We start from the raw sequence: 18,048 nt of genomic DNA, 5'->3' as shown, positions 1-18,048 counted from the left end.
GCTTCTGCGTTCCAAATAAATGTCGGGTTCTGTCATCGCTCCTCACTTTTGATGATTCTCTGTCTCCCCCAGTGCAATGAAAGCTCCGTGGGATTCGGGAGGTCCCGAATTCTTAGTGCACAGTTCCGCAGATTTTGGCCAAAGTACAGAGTTGTGTGACCACCACCACAGTCAAGATCCAGAACGGTTGTGTCACCCCACAAAATTCTCCCAAGCCTCTTGGTTAGAAACTCGCCCTTGTCCGATGCCACAGCACCCCGCCCCCGCCGCCCCGCCCCTGGCAACCAGCAGTTTCCAGTCCTTATACTTCTGTCTTTTCCAGAATTTAAAAAAAAAAAAAGATTTTATTTATTTGAGAGAGAGAGAGAGAGACAGCACAAGCAGGGGGAACAGCAGGCAGAGGGAGAGGGAGAAGCAGGCTCCCCGCTGATAGGAAGCCGGATGTGTGGCTGGATGCCAGGACCCCAAGTTCATGACCTGAGTGTAAGGCAGACACTTAACCTACTGAGTCACCTAGGTGCCTCTTTTCTAGAATTTCTTATGAATGAAATCATAAATAGATAGCCTTTGGTGTCTGGCCATTCATTCAGCTTAATGCTTTTAGACTGTACCCTTGTTTGTTTCGGTTGTTTCTTTTATGGCTCAGTAGCATTGTGTGGTATGGATACCCTATGATTTGTTCACCCCATCACCCCACCCCAGCTGAGGGGCCTTTGAGTTGTTTCTAGCTCCCTGCAATTACAAATGAAGTCACTGTATCCATTCCGGTATAAGCTTTTCTGAATGCAGATTTTAATTGCACTTGCGTGAACACCTAGGAGTGGGATTGCAGGGGCACATGTTAAGTGTTGTGTTTCACTTTGTACCCAAACTGAGATGTATTTCAAAGTGGCTGGAAGGGTACATGATTTTGAGGTTTTTCTTGTTTGTTTGTTTGTTTGTTTTAAATAGGAAGATATGTAAGTTTGTTTCTTTTTTTAAAAAAGATCTTATTTATTTATTTGACAGAGAGAGATCACAAGTACGTAGAGAGAGAGAGAGGAGGAAACAGACTCTGCTCAGCAGGGAGCCCGATGCGGGACTCAATCCCAGGACCATGAGATCATGACCTGAGCCGAAGGCAGAGGCTTAACCCACTGAGCCACCCAGGCAACCTGATTTGAGTTATGAGCTTCTCCCCTAACACACCAGGCTCCTTGCCCTAGGCACTGAAACATGATAGTAATAAGGGATAAAGTCCCTGTGATGTCGTTTTTTGGAATATAGATGAGGTTAATTGGGGTCCTGAGCCAAGAGCCAAGAAAGAATTCTTGAGACGTGTTGGGTGCAAAATAATAGTTTTGTTAAGGCACGAAGACTGGACCCACAGGCGAAATTAGCTACTGCTGCCTTCTGCTCCCCAGAGCCCTGGGACTGTGAGGAACAACTGACTATACACTTTGCAAGTGGGGGAAGTAAAGATAAGGGAAGTTACAAAAGCATTTTCATATACTAAAGAAGACTCACAGGACACCGGAGGCCTGGCCATTGTCAAACTAAGGTTGCTTTTCCCTCTAGCAAGGCATTGAGAACACTAGGAGCTTCCAGGAAGGACATTATACTCTGCCTGCCTCAAGTATTTGTCAGTGGGCTGCCTGTTATAAGGACATTTAATTTTCTGCCTTTCTTTCCCACATCACCTGCCCCCAGCAGGGTTAAATTTTGGAGATGGAGACAAATAAACAAGCAAAGAATGCATAAGATAATTTAAGATAGTGCAGAAGCTATGGAGTGACCAGCTTGAACGTGGGGGCAGAGGGGAAGGCCTTCCAGAGTGATTAAGGTTTAGAATATAGGTGAGGTTCAGTGGGGTGGAGTGCAGAGCTGGAGGACCAAGAAAGAATTCTTGAGACATCTGTGGTGCAAAGTGATGGTTTATTAAAGCACGGGGTCCCTCGAGCAGAAAGAACTGCTGCCCCAGGGTTGTGAGGTGGGGGCAGGTTATATACAATGGGATTGGGGGAGGTAAGGAAAAAGGTTTCAACAGAACTTTCATATACTAAAGAGAACCTACAAGATACCTGGGGCTTTGAAGCCTTTGCCCTTGTCAGGTTAAGGTTGTTTCCCCGCCTCTAGCAAGGTATTTAACATAAGATGGGAGATTCGTGGAAGAATGTCACACAGGTCCTAACCAGGGAGGGGAGGGGCAGGGTATCCTCTTCGGCTCTGTCCTCAGCTTGCTTTGTTCCCTTATCAAGAGGAAGCGACCTGAGTTGAGACCCAAAGCTTACCAGGTAGGGAGACAGCCGGTGCAAGAGAGTACAGGCCACACAAGGGAAAGCTGGCGATGGCAGTCACCTCACAGTAGTAGGGGCTTCGGTTAGAGGGAAACAGCTCCGCCAGCCGGGTAAGAAACGGGTTTATTCTAAAATTTGGAAACCGTAGGGAGGATTGTTACGCCGGGATTACCACGACATAATTTCCATTTCAAAAAGATCACTCTCCGAAGAAAGAGGAGAGCAGCCAGGGAGTGTAGCTAGGTGATGAAGAGCGGCCGTCGAATCTGGGGTTTATTTTGCAGATAGAACCAAGAGGACCCATTGTCGGTTGGGATGTGGGGAGGGAACGCGGAACAAGAAGGACGGCGGGTGTGTGTGAGGGGGCGGTGGTGCCTTGAAGAGGATGCGGAGTTTGGAGTTTAATCTTCAAGACCTCAGTTAAAGTCTCCCCCAGACCTTACAGGTTAGGCAAAACGCACGACCGCACTTGGCTCTAGCTTGCTGTCAGTAAAATAAGTTTTGTGAAAACAGGATGAGGACCTGTACCTGAGAGCAAAGCAAAGGACTGTTTTAATGCTAATTTCACTCCCGAGACTACTCCTCGGGTCAGGTGCTTTTTTTTTCTCCTTTTCCCGGCGGCAGAGGCAGAGGGACGAGCCCCAAGGCAGGGGTGTGATGGCTGAGTACTATGAATGAAAGAGTAAACTCCAGAGCGGGCGCACCCAAGGACCCGGCCTACCACCTGACGCTTTCAAGCCCTACTTGGTCCCAGGGGCCTCTCGCCCAGCCCCTCTGGCACAGGCGCACTAGGCCCCTCGCCGTCCCCCGTTCCCCCTCCCCGCCCCGGTCGGAGCATGCGCAAGCCTTTTGGCGCCAATTTCGGATCGCCGCAGCTGGCTCAGACTGCGGGTTCTCCGAGCGGCGCGCGGCCGCTCTCCTCGGCTCCGGGATGATCGGCCAGAAGACCCTCTACTCCTTTTTTTCTCCCACCCCCGCCGGGAAGCGACGTGCCCGCAGTCCCGAGCCGGCCGACCCGGGGACCGGCGTGGCGGCGGTGGCTGAGGAGAGCGGGGATGCGGCGGTGAGGCGCGACGGGGACCGGGCACCGGGGGCAAGGGACGGGGAGGAGGGTGACGGGCCCCGCTTGGCCGAGGGGTTGCAGGGACGCGTCACCGACTCGGTAAGCTGGGTCCCTGTGTTCAAAGCAGACTGCACGTGTTCAAAACAGCCCGCGCTGTCCCCTGTCGGCGGCCATTCTGAGGGGCCAGCCAATGGGGATGGACCTCGGGGCCCGCGGCGCCAATCAGAGGCGAGGGAGCCTCCCTGCTCGGTTCGCCGTCCAATCAAGAGGGGAGAGAGGCGGGACTCACCCCGGGAGGTTTTTGCCGCGAAAAGACCACGTGGGGACGCAGGGAGCGGGCGCCGGGGTCAGGGCCTCCCTTCCCGCCAACGCCGCGGGAGACGTAGCGGATCTAGCTCACCAAACCCCTCTCGCAGCCGCATCTTAATACCAAACTCAATACTGGGAGCAGCAGTCTGCCTTCCCGGACCCGACTCCCAGAGTTCGGTTTTGCTGCGAGTTGCCCCGTGGGGGCTGGAGCCCCGCGAATGGGCTTGCTCCGCCATGGGCCGTGGGGTTGGGGGCGGCATCTGCGGGCGCCTGGGCGTGGCCCGCTGCAGCTCGTGACCCGCCTCTGCGGGGACCACTTGCAGGCAAGTCCCCCCAAGAAGGCCCGGGCCGGGCAGGAGGACCCCGGCACGCCGCCCTCCTCGCCGCTGAGCCCCGAGCAGTTGATCCGTATCCAGAGGAACAAGGCCGCCGCCCTGCTCAGACTCGCCGCGCGCAACGTGCCAGTGGGTTTCGGTGAGAGTTGGAAGAAACCGCTCAGCGCGGAGTTCGGGAAACCGTATTTCATCAAGGTAAACCTGGAGGCTGCGGGCCCTTCGGTCTTGCTAGGATAGCCTGCAGAGTCCATGTTTGTAGGCTCCCGTATTCCCTCCCTTAACGTCCTTTTCCCGGTAAAATAGTAAAATAACAGCCACGGTGTTTTGCCTACTTAGGCTTTATTGAAGTTTTTTAAAAAAGGCTGTAAGATGGCATGGCTCCTTGTAAACCGTTCAGCGGGTCTGCTCTCCAGGAAAGAGCAGCACGGTAAAACCGCAAACCAGACTGTGAAACCCGGTGCAGCCTTTACAAAAAGAGGGAGGGGCTGACACCAATAGGAAGTGAGAGCAGAGAGGCCAGTGTACGTAGACCTGGTCCAAAGAAAGGGGAAGGGCGCCAAAGCAGACGGGGGATCTCTTTGGCGACCTGCAAGACTAGTTTTTGTTTCTCAAAAGAATATGCCTATACAACGTGGCAGAGAGTTAAATAGTGTTTCTTCAGTTAGCCTCCACTGGAAGCCTCCTTACTGGATTCTTAAACTTGGCGGTGAGTCTGATTGGAAATCTGATTTGTCTTTACCGTCAGCTAATGGGATTTGTCGCGGAAGAAAGAAAACATTACACTGTTTATCCACCCCCACACCAAGTCTTCACGTGGACCCAGATGTGTGACATAAGACATGTAAGTAAGTACCTGTGGTTGGTGAGTGTAAGTAAAAGAGGCATGGGAGTCAAATAGTATGTATTTGTTAATTACTTGCATGCGCACACACACACCCCGCAAGTGCCTGTCCCTGCTGGGGTAATAAATAAAATACCGAAATATTTAGCCTGTTAGCTTTCTACTTTGAGTATGTGTGGCCGTGCAGCCAAAAAAAAAAAAAAAAAAGGGTGTATGTAGACCTGTGTATGCTCTAGTTTTTTGTATTTAATCCTGAAACCAACTACATGCCAACGTGAGGTCTTACGGTGGTGTTGAGGAAACAGGCATCAAGCATTGAGGTCTTTTGCAACTGGTTAGCACAGCCAACCCCCCCTTTCACTTGCAGCTCAGTATTCTTTCTGTGTGACCCATGCTGTCTTTTATAGTTGATGCTTTCAAGCTCTTGACTTCTGGCACATCAGTCTTACTATTCTGTTAGCATTCCTTTGCTCTGGTTCATTCTGTGTACAGGCTTCTGGCCAGCTGGTCTGTCTTTTTAGTCTCCTCAGAAACTGGTTTACGGCTTTCAATCACTGTATGAACGATGGAAGCTGAACATGAAAATAGCCGTGTTCGACCTTCCAGCCTCCTCTTCATCCCCAACTCTCCTACTTAAAGAGTTGGCAAGTGTGACAGTTTTCTCTGTTGAAAACCCAACTAGATCCATCGATGGCAACTCCCTTGAAGCCTGTTGCTTGAAGCCACTACCATTCTGATCTTATCCCTTTCTCTCCCCCATTTTGTAAGCTGAAGGCAGGAATCCTGTGATTTCATACCGTGTCTGTTAAACCAAATGGAAGTGAAGTAGGTGAATGACCCCTGTGGATAAAGCTGCCATACCTAAAACTTTGCAGACTTGACCATTTTTCACTTCCGAGCAAGAGCTTTGAATATAGCTCTTGGTTTTATAAAGTCAAAGAGATTTAAGTCCCTTTTTTTTTTTTTTTCCTTTTTAAAGATTTTTTATTTATTTGACAGCGCCCCAGCGAGAAAGGGAACACAAGCAGGGGGGTGGGAGAAGGAGAAGCAGGCTTCCCGCTGAGCAGGGAGCCCGATTTGGGGCTCGATCCCAGGATTCTGGGATCATGACCCAAACTGAAGGCAGACACTTATCAACTGAACCACCCAGGTATTCCCGGACTTAAGTCCTTTTAAATTCAGTCCTAGTTTGTGCCTTGTTTGATCTGTGGGTCCTGTTTTGAATGCCAATGACCAGTGTCAACAAGGGGGAGTAAGAGAGTATGAAAGTTCTGAGTATCTGATGGCCTAGCAGATCCTCTTTGCAGAGAAGCATATGGAAGGTTGGAAAGGTTAAGTGGCTCCTTCAAGGTCATCCCTTATTCAGGACTAGAACCCAAAAGCTTTCCTGCTGGGACTGGCTGCTTCATAAGGGAGAATGCGCTGCGTTCAGAATGAGCACCAGTGGTTGCAAGAGGGAGGTCCACAAAAGGTTCCTGGTGTCTGAAGGTTGGGATTTGAAGGATGTAATGTATGTTGGCTACAGGAGGATTCTGAGAAGGAGCACCATGGGCAGAAGCAGGAGAGTGAAGAAGAGGTAGGCAGGCAGCAGATCAAAGGGCTAGCTGTATCTTAACACTACGCCTGACCTTGATCTCATTACATTTCATTGCATGTTGCCACCTTCTCCATGGCCCTTTGACCTCATTGTCTTCATCCCTCAGAGGATGTGGGGAAGAGGCATGTTCATGGGTGGCTGGTAGGGAATTTGGTAGCTTCAACTCACAGAAAAGTAGTTTGGTACATGTCTATGAGAATTTAAAATATACTTGTCCTTGGACCAGCACCTCCTCTTCTGAATCTGTTTCATAGAAATAAAAACAAAAAAGGACATAAAGATAATACATACTAGGATATTTGTGGCACTTTTTTGTGATGAAAAAAACTAGGAAACAAGCCACCTGCCTACCAGTGACTGCTCTAGAGGTGCAACAAAGGATGCCTAAAATGCGTGATGTGAGAAGCACAAACATATAGGGTGATGAGTACCATGACCCCAATTATATAGGTAACTTTACAGGGTTGAATCAGGAGGGGGTAGGGATGAGTGGGGGGACAACGAGCCACTTCATGTGTTTCTGGATGGTTGTACTTGGGCCAAGGGCATATTTCTGTAATCTGAAAAATGAAGGAGGTGGACTTGTTTTCACCCACCTGCATCAAAGAAGGAGTAGGTGTAGCAGGTGATGGAGTGAAGGATAATTTGACAGTGGAAAGTAATGGGGCCCAGTGATGATGACCCACTCCCTTCTGGGGGTTCTTAGTTTGGGTCAGGGAGAGGCGGGCTGCCTTTCTCATCATCATGCTCCTTTGTACAGGTTATCAGCCAGGTGTTTGTTTAACCTGCTCGTGCGATACTATTGAATTTCTTGCCACCTGGTATTCACAGGTGAAGGTTGTCATCCTGGGACAGGATCCGTATCATGGACCTAACCAAGCCCATGGGCTCTGCTTTAGTGTTCAAAGACCCGTTCCACCGCCACCCAGGTATGATTATGGCTTGGGTCCAAGTGTGATTACTTTCGGATGTGTACTTTGCAGGCTCTAGGTACACCTGGGGGGGGAGACTTACAGTGGCCTTTGGAGCAGGGTTTCTTTGTCTTGTTAGTGTTGACATTGGGGGTTGTGTTTTTGTGCTGGAGAGGTTTTGTTCTGTGCGCTCGCTTTAGGATGCTGAGTGGCACGCCTGGGCTTACCTACTAGATGCTCACAACACTGACCCCCGCATCCCCCACCCCCTCCAGAACCAGAGAGCACTAGTAAAATGGCAATGAGGAATGTCTATAGACCTTGCCCAAGGTCCCCTGGGGGGCAGAATCACCTGTGGTTAAAACCCACGGCTTTGGGGAATTTTACAGATGCCCTTTGTGACTATAACCAGTGCAGTAACTTATCAAGCCATAAGCATTAGTTGAAAGGTCGTTAACTCCTAGGCTGATACTTTTAAAACTTCTGAAGCATGCTCTTATATCTGAGCCTAGACCAAAGTTTGTTTTTTTTTTTTTAAGATTTTATTTATTTATTTGACAGACAGAGATTACAAGTAGGCAAGAGAGGCAGGCAGGGAGAGAGGAGGAGGCAGGCTCTCTGCAGAGCAGAGAGCCTGATGTGGGGCTCGATCCCAGGACCCTGGGATCATGACCTGAGCCGAAAGCAGAGGCTTTAACCCACTGAGCCACCCAGGCGCCCCTAGACCAAAGGTCTTTGACAAGGTTGTATCAGAAGGAATGGTGGTGCTTCCTCATAAGTGCTCCAGGTTCATGCTGCCCTCCCCTCCAAGGGCTGGTAGTGCTGGCTGTGATCCACAGATCCGTTGGAAGCTACTGAATTTTCAGACTTGTGCTCAAGATCCTGTTCTTTTTCTTCTGGTTTTCTTTCAGTTTGGAGAACATTTATAAAGAGCTGTCTACAGACATAGAGGGATTCGTTCATCCTGGTCACGGAGATTTATCCGGGTGGGCCAAGCAAGGTGAGCCAACCACTCCGAGATGTGCTTTGGACGGATTTCAGCACACTTTTCCTTCTGTCCTGCTGGCTTATGTTTATCAAGGAACAGGAAATAAATGGCTGCGTGTACAGAAATAAAGATGTATCCCCCTTTTTATTTTCTAGCCAATGTTTTCTTTCATGTTTTAATCATAATTCAAAAGAGAAATTTGGTTCTCAATTTTATTTATTTATTTATTTATTTATTTATTTTTAAAAGATTTTATTTATTTATTTTACTGACCGAGTTCACAGGCAGAGAGGCAGGCAGAGAGAGAGAGAAAGGGAAGCAGGCTCCCTGCTGAGCAGAGAGCCTGATGCGGGGCTCAATCCCAGGACCCTGGTATCATGACCTGAACCCAAGGCAGAGGCTTTAACTCATTGAACCACCAGGTGCCCCAATTTATTTTTAAGTTTATTTATTTTTAATCTTTACGCCCAACATGGGGCTTGAACTCACAACCCTGAGGTCAGGAGTCACATGCTTCTCTGACTGAGCCAGCCAGGTTCCCCCTTGTTATTAATATTTTAAATTTAACTGCTAACTTTGACCACTTAGGAGATGACCTCACCTTTCTCATTTCAATATTAAGGCTGTTTTTTTGTGTGTTTAATACCTATTTACAGGTGTGTCTTTCCCCTTTCTTTCCTCCCTCCTTCCCTCCCCGCCCCCACCACCACCCTTCCTTCCTTCCTTTCTACAAATGAACTATAACCAGGATAAATAAAGAATGTTTACCGTCTGGTTTCTTACAGTTGGATTTTTGTTTCAGTGAAATATTTCAGCTTCCATTTGTTATCTTCTAGGGTTACTTAATGTTACATTGGATACACATACCTGTTTTTAAATTTTACTTTGAGGGGCGCCTGGGTTCCTCAGTCGTTACGTGTCTGCCTTCGGCTCAGGTCATGATCCCAGAGTCCTGGGATCGAGCCCTGCATCAGGATCCATGCTCAGCCTGCTTCTCCCTCCCACTCCCCCTGCTTGTGTTCCCTCGCTATCTCTGTCAAATAAATAAATAAAATCTTTGATAAAAGATTGAAAGAGAGTGAGTGAACAGGGAGGGGGCGGAGGCAGAGAGGACCTCAAGCAGACCTCCCACTGAGCACAGAGCCCAACGTGGAGGCTCACTCTCTCAATTCCAAAATCATGAGCCGAAATCAAGATTTGGACACAAGCAACTAGGCTGCCCAGATGCCCCTTGGAGTTTATTTTTAAAACAACTCTGATGACAGATGTAAGGTACAATCACTGTTACAAACTCAGAAGATGATGAAATTGTAGAGGTTAAAGTAAAATGCTCTGTTTTCTTGGCTTATTTGTCTCTTAACCTGTTTCTTTGGTGTGTGTCTGTAGGTGTTCTCTTACTCAATGCTGTCCTCACCGTCCGGGCACATCAGGCTAATTCTCACAAGGAGAGAGGTTGGGAGCAGTTCACTGATGCGGTTGTATCCTGGCTAAATCAGAACTCCAGTGGCCTGGTCTTTTTGCTCTGGGGCTCTTACGCTCAGAAGAAAGGCAGTGCCATTGACAGGGTATGGTGGTTTTGTTTTTTAAACAGTTTAAACCAGTTTAGAAAATCCTAGGAATCCCTGCTATGTGGTCCTGGAAAACCCATGTCACAAGGTGAAATTCATTTTCCCTAAAGGCTTATAGTGAGGGTCGTGTTTCCCATTGAAAATTAAGCAAAATTCAGACAGATTATAGGAATGATGAGTTGTGTGTGAGGAAAGCGAAGTGCCAACTTCAGATGTACTAGAGTTAGTACTATAGGCATACGCTTCTCACGTACATAGATTAATAACAGGCTCTACTCACTAAATGCGGTGCAGTAAGTGATGAAGAAGGCAAGGACCCCACATCCCCAAACAATCCTTTGTTCCCCCACCCCCTATGTGCTCCTCTGCTTCTTCTCTGTTCATTTACAGAAGTACCAACATTCCTGGTGCTGAGATGAAAAACCAGAAGCCATCTTGAATCCTTCCCCTCATCCCTTTAAACCCATTCCACCAGCAAACCCTGTCCCCTTACCTCCTGAGAACATACCAGTCCTGCTGCTCTCCATTGACACTGTTCCCTTACTGGAGTGAGCCACTGTCACTTCTTTCTAGGCTGTGACAGACCAGAGCTGAGGGCTGGATGGAGGGCAGCATGGTGGAGGAGGAGAGATGGGGGCGGGAAGTTGGGGCAGGGGAGGCAGGTATGAAAGGCGAGCCTTGGCTGGGGCTCCTAGGAGACACAGGACTCAGAAGCGAGAGTCAAGGAGAAGTCAGCGAGTAAACGCTGCAGTGAGTGAGGTAAAGGGATTCACTGAGGTGACCTGACAGTAGCTTGTGTGACAGCAGGAAGTAGCTGGCATGTCACTTGGACTGAGTCCCCCTCCCTGCATCCAGCATCACACCCAGCACTTTCCCTGCAGAATCTCGATTAATGCTTCATAAAGTATTAAAGTGAGAAAGTTGCAGTGGGCGGCGGGGCCGAGGTCAGAGCCTCTGCTTGCCTTGCTCACCTAGGGGCCTGGTGGGTGTATTTGGGTTCTGTGCTGGCCACCCAGTCCCTAGCCTGTCCCACTTCTCCATTTTCTCTTAAATGGAATCGGTTTTCATCCTAGGTTTTTGTTTTATTTTATTTTTTTAAGGTAGTAGGTTCACATGATTAAAAATAAAACAGGATAATAAGGTACGCAGTGAGGAGTTTCCCCACTGAGTCCCCTCTGCTCAGGGGCCTGCCTGGCGCGGATGGCTGCTGGCGTGGAGTTTCTGATGTCGCCTTCCCAAACCTTGATGGGAACGGCAGTGGAGTGTGTGAGTGCGGTTGTCTGTAAAGTTTCTGTGGGAATGAGCAAGATCTTTTCAGGTGTTTTGAGGAAACGAATAGTAGGAGTAAGATCTGATGTGAATGAACTAGCCGCTGTGATCAGTGTCGAGGTCAGGAAGGGGTCCCCGGGAGTACTCGCCCATCTGCACATGGTCTGCGTAGCTCTTCCTCTGCATGTGTGTAGCTTTTATTACTGAAAATGGTTGGCTTTGACAGAAAGCTGTTGTAAGAGTAGCCTGACAATCAGAAGCAACTAGGCCAACTGGCTCCAGGCTCTGGGTTGTGCACCACACTGGGCTACCTGCCTTCAGATGTGGCCCCTCCGAGACTGAGCTATTCAAAGGCAGGGATGTTGTGAAAACAATTATTTGTGAGGTGGTTTTTATTTAAATACAAAAAAGAAAGTAAACTTGGCCCAGTCTTTCCTGCTCGGAAAGTATGGCTGACATTTAAAAAGTCATGTATGCTGGTTTTGTAGACCATACAGGTTACACAGAAAAGTGCAAAATGGAAAGTAAATGCCTTCCACTATTTTTCCTCAAGGAACTACTATAAATACTGTTTGGGTCGTTTTCCAGAAAAACTTAGGCAATTTACCTTTTTTTCTTCCACTTGATATATCTAGTCCTCCCTTAACAGCATGTGTAGCTCAGCCTTATTTTTCTAGTAGCCTTGTGGTGGTCCATTATAAGAAGTTCAGAGAAGTCCTTTTAGCCAGTTGCATAACACTGGACTTGGATGAGCTTTTACCTGATAACAGGCCATGCTGCCATGGACCCCTTCACACCTGCATCTTCTTACAGGTATACGCATCGTGGGGCCCTTGAGCAACTGCATTCTTAGCAGTGGGATTGCGGGGTCCTAAGATCGGGGGCCGTGGCCATTGCAGAGATGGTGCCTTCGTAGCCAAATGTGCTGCTGTAGATTCCTTCTCTCCTTCTCTTTCAGAAACGCCACCACGTGCTGCAGACAGCCCACCCCTCCCCATTGTCGGTGTACAGAGGGTTCTTTGGATGTAGACATTTCTCGAAAACCAATGAGCTGCTGCAGAAGTCTGGCAAGGAGCCCATCAACTGGAAGGACCTGTGACTCTGACCCGGGCAGTTTTCTGGAAGCTGTCAAAGTATTTGCCAGGAGTGACCACATGACCTAGACAGAAGCCTCTAGGGCTCTCTACCCTGGCTGGGACTATATGGCTGTCTTTGCAACATGGCTTTGGCCTAAAACCTGCTGTCACGGTGTTTGGGAGAGGGTGGGGGGTCAAATACAGAGACAACTTCTGTCACCTTATGGTAGAAGGGGACAAGGGACAGAAGCACCTCTTGGTACAGTCGGCTGCTGTTTGTTTTTACCTGGCGGGTTAGACTTTAGGTTAAGGGTGTCAGGTGTGTTTATCTAGAAAGCCCAGCTCCCCCCACCCGCCCAATGCCCTGCCTGGCATTCCAGTTCTTAGCCAAGTACATCTGTTCCCTCCATCCTTTCCTGAGCCCGCAGGCCCCCCCTCCTTGAAGGAAGCAGGACAGTTTGCAAGTGCCTAGAAATTGAAGAATGCTGTGTGAGTCTTCACAGACCAGCCGAGGGAAATGAGCTGGGCTTATTTTCATAGTTAATCCTCTGGGTGTTTCTAGGAGTGAGCAGTGGAAATTGAAGAAAGGGGGAATTTTTACTTTTTTTACTTTTTTTTTTAAGCGAGGAAATGCTTTTCTCCTAGGTTTTTAAGGCAGCACAGACTGCCAAAGCCTGTTTTCTATGGACTGAAATCACGTGGGGATTTTTTTTTTTTTCCCCTGCAACACTGGTGAATTTTACTGTTTCAGAAATATGCAGATGTATATATATATTTTGTAATTTCCTGTTTGGGAGACAATCTTCGTTAGGTCTGCATCTCCATCCTAGATCCTGTTGGGGATGCTGTTGGTATGTTACCCGGGGAAAGAGTTAACCCCGACTGAGTTTGGGAATAAAAGATTGTTGAAGTTTCGCTTGGTGCCTAGTGCCCGTCATGCTAGTTCCCTCTGCACCCACAGGCCTCTGCGGACGTCCTTGGGCCGCCCTTGGGCCCGGGTAGTTGGTCGCCATGGCAGCCATTGTGGGCAGGAAGGGCCGGCCCTACACAGCCCTTCCTCCTTCCTCCCTCCTCCTGCCCCGCCCCTCGGATGGAGCCGCCCACCCTCCAGAGGCCGGGTAAGCCCTGGGCGGATTCCCGGGAGGGGCACGAGCAGGTCGGCGACATGGGGGATGCCATCTGACCCCCTGCCCCCAACCAGGAGTCGCGGAGGCCTTGAAGGGGCCATTTGGGGCTGGTGAGAAGCGTTTCTCCCGCGATCACGGCTGCGTGTCCTGCCAAGACCCGGGACAGTGCAAGGGGAAACACTCGGCTAGTGTTTCCAGACTCTGCCCTGCAAGCCTGAGGGCAGGGCCCTGGGAAGACGCCCTGAGGGGGCTGGACTATCCCGATCAAAGCTTGGACTCTCCTGGTGTGTGATAAGGAAGCCAGAAGTACAGGGAAAGGCCTGGTTAACACGTGCGGGTATTTCAATGGCTGAGGAAAAAAAAATGCATCTAATGAGAAAAGACCACCTCATTTCTTTTGGGGGAGGGGGGGACAGATTTGGAAACCATTGCTGGAGAACATTGCTTCCCATCCAGGCCTTCGTTTTGACATGAGACGGTGTGATAGCACATGGTGCCATAAGCAAGCAGGCTTTCACAGAAGGAAGGTGAGCAGCAAGGATGCGTTCTCAGTTTGCCCTCTGGTAACTTTGGGGGCCTCCCTTACAGTACAGTGGACTTACTGATCTAAGAGAAAGGAAGGGATCCTATCAGCTTGGCTTTCATAAAGGATTCTCTCTCAAGGCAGGGCTGTGAACAGGGAAGAAGCCACAAGCTTTGCATCACCATGAATCAAAGAGCGAACGCAAGTGCTTTTTCTTTTTTAATATAGCAGAACATCCAGTGATGCTTTAAACTGAACACAGCTGTGTGTTAAGTGGTTTAGGACACCCCCCCCAAAAGAAATGCAGGTTTAATAACTTGTTTTTAAGAAGGCTCATTTTGACGAACTTTTAGCTACATAGTTGTGGGTTCTTCCTAAACATTTTTGGATGTGTTATGATCACAGCATCGTATTTGCAAAAATTACTAAAAGGCAATCTTGGCTTGTTAGGTTGGGGGTCAGCATACTTTTTCTGTATAAAGGGTTCTATATAGTAATTTAGGCTCTGCAGTTATCCTGCCCACAAGAACCGCTCCACTCCCCGTTGTAGAGACAGCAGCCACGTGCAGAATGTAGGTATGCAAGTGCAGCTGTCTTCCAATAAAACTAGGGACACTGAAATTGGAATGAATAGGATTTGTACATCATGAAATCTTGATTTCTATCCCTCCCCCCTCCAGCATTTAACAAACATAAAAACCACTCTTAGTTTGAGAGCCATAGGAAAACAGGCAGTATGGGCCACAGGTGACAGAGCCCTGTTCTAGGAGCTTCCACCCAGATGTCTGCAATGACTGCCCACCAGGCACAAATACTGTGTGCCACCACTGGGCAGTTCTGTGTGGTCCGTTGTGGGATCGTGTGAAAATCCTGCTCAGAATGATTCTGTCCCTCTTCTCAGACAAGGAGAAGAGCATCTATTGAGGGCTTTCAGAAAACAAGGGAGTCAGTTACTCCAAAAAGTCCTGTGAACCCCAAGTTATAATAGTGTGGACGTCACTATCTGTGAATTCAGTCCGGCAGGGCAAAGTCAGAGAATGGGAGGGATTTTTTTTTAGACTTTAGCATGTTGTTAATATGCTCCCATGAATACATAATGCATTCTATCCTTCCTAAAATTCATTCTCTGCTTTGGTTTGCACCTAGAATAAAGTCTTAGAGTTTGGGACTGGAGAAGCAAACTTTACGAGGCATAAATGTGGCAGTAGCTTTTCATCCTTGTCGATGCTTCAAGACACATACAAGGAAAAACAGGTAGGGTTCTCTGTGCTGCTTCGGAGGGGCCTGGCTTGTTGTCTGGTGGTGAGCCAAGCTGAGAAAAGTCTGGAACTTGGGTGGTCTCTCTTCCCACGTGGGAGTCCTAACACACTTTGAACCTGGGTTTCACAACCTCAGGTCAGTCACTGTGTTGATGATCTTGGTTGGAATCTTAAAACAATTTTTTTTAATATTTTATTTATTTGACAGAGAGAGAGAGAGAGATTTTATTTATTTGACAGAGAGAGAGAGAAAGTAGGCAGAGAGGCAGGCAGAGAGAGAGCGGGGAAGCAGGCTCCCTGCTGAGCAGAGAGCCCGATGTGGGGCTCGATCCCAGGAACCTGAGATCATGCCCTGAGCTGAAGGCAGAGGCTTAACCCACTGAGCCACCCAGGCGCCCCGGAATCTTAAAATTTTTGAAATATGTTTAGAAATGCAAATGTTGGTGAGGGGCGAAGACCAGGAGATCAATAAGTTGCATTCTTTGGTATTTCCTGAATCCCGTTCTTCTCAGCTAGTGGCGTTTGTGGTGGGGAGGGAGGATCCAAAGGCTTTCAACAAGCCCTTAGTAGGCCTTAGACATTACGGTAGCACAGATGCTCACCTGGGTGAGGCAGGCAGGCCAGGTCGGAGGACCCAGAGGTCTACCACGAGAGTCCTTGGCTTTCATGCAAGGTGGAAATCAAACACAAGCCGGCAGGAAGTGAGAGCAGAGTTTATGGAAGACAACAGATCCAGAGTGTCTGGAAGACTTGGAAAGGAAAAGGAGCATGAGTCTCGTTTTTGCCTGGAGTCTGGGGTTTTTACCGACTGACTGTGGTCTCGGCACATGTCCTCCCAGGCATGTAGGAACTGGTGAGAACAAGGACAGGGTCCATCCTAAGGTTCTTATTCCCTGGAGCTAGCAGGTCTGGGGGTCAGGCCTTCTATTGCCAGTGGTCTGCAGTACGTACATGATGGCTTTGTGTGGTCCTTCCTGAGATACATTGTTGTGTCCTGGAAGACTCCAAAGATAACCATTAACTTCCTGTCCCTTGCAAGGAGGACGCATATTTAGGCAAGACTAAAAGTAGGAAAAGACATAGAGAAAAAGAAAATCAGCTTTTTCTTTCATGCGGTCCCTTCAGTTTCCCTGTCTCATGGGGGAAACTAAAAAATATCAACACCAGGCTCACTCCCAGAAATTGTAATTTAACTGGTCCTCAGGGAGAAGAGGAGACATCAGTATTTTTACGAAGCATCCAGTATATACAGGACCAGCAGCCTCTTTCTGGATGCCCCATTTTCCTTATGCAGTGTGGTCACTTAATTTTTTTCTTTTTGGCAATAATGATACTTAGGACTTTCTGAATCTAAGATCTATTTAAAGAAATCTGTTTCTCTATGAATGTTCTTGTGTGTGGTGGGAAAAGTTCATGAACGTGCTCACTGGTTTCCAGCCCACCATTCAGCTTCTAGGAAATACCTACGACAGTAAAGAGAGAGACAGTGTTGAGGGATAGTTGAGCTACCAGAATGAGGTGTATGTGTGTGTGTGTGTGTGTGTGTAGGGGGTGTGGGGAGCATTTGTAGTCTTTTTGAAAGTAAGGAGTTTCATTAGGAAGCCATTACAAAGCACCTTTAAAAGCAAGCCACCATGCAGAAGTTCGGCGTATGTGATTTTATTTCCTTTCTCCGAACCACGTGGTAAAATAGCTGGATAAGGCAGCAGGCTCTGCCATTTGCCCAGAGCCGCAGGTAGAGGAGTCAGGACTCGAACCCTCGTGAGCCTGATTTCAAAGCCCTGTCGCTTTGCCATTACTTACACTCTGTCCCAATCACTGTTAGCGATGCTCTCCGGGGACTTCTGAATGGAGTTGATACAGAAGTTCCCTAAGTCACCGATGGCTCTCCCAGGAGAAACGGGACACGTCTGTAGTTGAAAAATGTGCCTCATTGAGAGGACTTTGCGAGCTACTCCTGAGTGACTGATGGCGTTTGGATGAGTCCCCAAAGCCCCAGCCTTGGGGCTGCTGACCAGGGAGGGTGGAAGGTGTATGGGCCATGCATCATGAGCTCCGCTCTCATAAGATGGATGATTTCACCCTCTCCTCCTCTAAAGCGTGTGTGGTGCTGTCCCAGGTTACAGCCAGTGGGGTCAGGGCCTCAAGAGCAGGCGCAAAGTGCGCTTCCTGCTTACAAGTCCAGTGGAGAAGATCCGGAGTCCAGTGTGCTGACTTTTCCTTTCTGGAGGATAGGCCCGCACAGGAAGTCACTCTGGCTGCACCTGTCCGCACCACCATTTAAACCGCTTTGCATAGGTTCAGGCTCTTGGCGGGTTTTTCTACCTGCTCATCAGTGAGGCACATCCTGGGTTTCCTGAGATCGTGGCCCCTGAGCTGCCGTTTCCCCTTTTGTCAGAGCACAGCGCCCTTTTGTGTGGCTTCTGCTCTCCCTGCCCTGGGTTGGACCTGGAGGTGACCTTTGTCCTACATTCCTCCAGCCCTCCCCCTGGCACAGAACACGGGCCCTGCGGCCTGGGTTCCCACCTTCCCTGCTGGGCCCCAGAGAGAACCAGCCACCCAGGATGGAAGTGGAACTATTTGGGGTTGGTGTTCTGTTTTGTTTCGTTTTGTTTTGTTTCCCTTTCTAAAGCACACTTTATTTGGTGGCGTTTTCATTCAGAAGTTTTTGTGCCATCTTTTCCTGGGCAGAGAAGCCAGTTGACCCTTGGGTAACAGTTACATCAACCCCCTGGGAGCTTCTTCCTGTAGGCTTGGCTCAGAAGCTGTTTCTCAAACACCCAGCAACCTGTGTGCAATCAATTTTCTTCCTATCCAAGAAAGACTGGAATGACTTGGTTCAGATCGCTGATGACGACAAGGACTTTAGATGCCCCATGGCTTAGATATCGAACAATTGTGAAAGA

At 48.8% G+C, this 18,048-nt stretch overlaps 1 protein-coding gene across 1 annotated transcript; it reads left to right on the top strand.

The window, feature by feature from the left end:
• Window positions 1–3,137: 3,137 nt before the first annotated feature.
• On the top strand, window positions 3,138–12,577 carry UNG (uracil DNA glycosylase). Its single transcript, XM_032847416.1, has 7 exons — window positions 3,138–3,339; window positions 3,972–4,178; window positions 4,729–4,824; window positions 7,253–7,350; window positions 8,244–8,332; window positions 9,707–9,885; window positions 12,116–12,577. The coding sequence occupies exons 1-7, from the start codon at window positions 3,208–3,210 to the stop codon at window positions 12,254–12,256; spliced, it is 942 nt and encodes a 313-aa protein (XP_032703307.1). The 5' UTR covers window positions 3,138–3,207; the 3' UTR covers window positions 12,257–12,577.
• The last annotated feature ends 5,471 nt before the right edge of the window (window positions 12,578–18,048 follow it).

Source organism: Lontra canadensis, unplaced genomic scaffold (genome assembly GCF_010015895.1).
Source record: "Lontra canadensis isolate GAN:19392208 unplaced genomic scaffold, GSC_riverotter_1.0 scaffold187, whole genome shotgun sequence".
Lineage (NCBI taxonomy): Eukaryota > Metazoa > Chordata > Mammalia > Carnivora > Mustelidae > Lontra > Lontra canadensis.
This window is presented reverse-complemented; position numbering and strand designations above follow the sequence as displayed.

Coding starts and splice junctions, on each gene's coding strand:
- UNG (XM_032847416.1), top strand. CDS start 3,208: ATGATCGGCCAGAAGACCCTCTACTCCTTTTTTTCTCCCACCCCCGCC. Junction 3,340..3,971: donor AGGAGAGCGGGGATGCGGCG/GTGAGGCGCGAC, acceptor GACCACTTGCAG/GCAAGTCCCCCCAAGAAGGC. Junction 8,333..9,706: donor ATCCGGGTGGGCCAAGCAAG/GTGAGCCAACCA, acceptor GTGTGTCTGTAG/GTGTTCTCTTACTCAATGCT.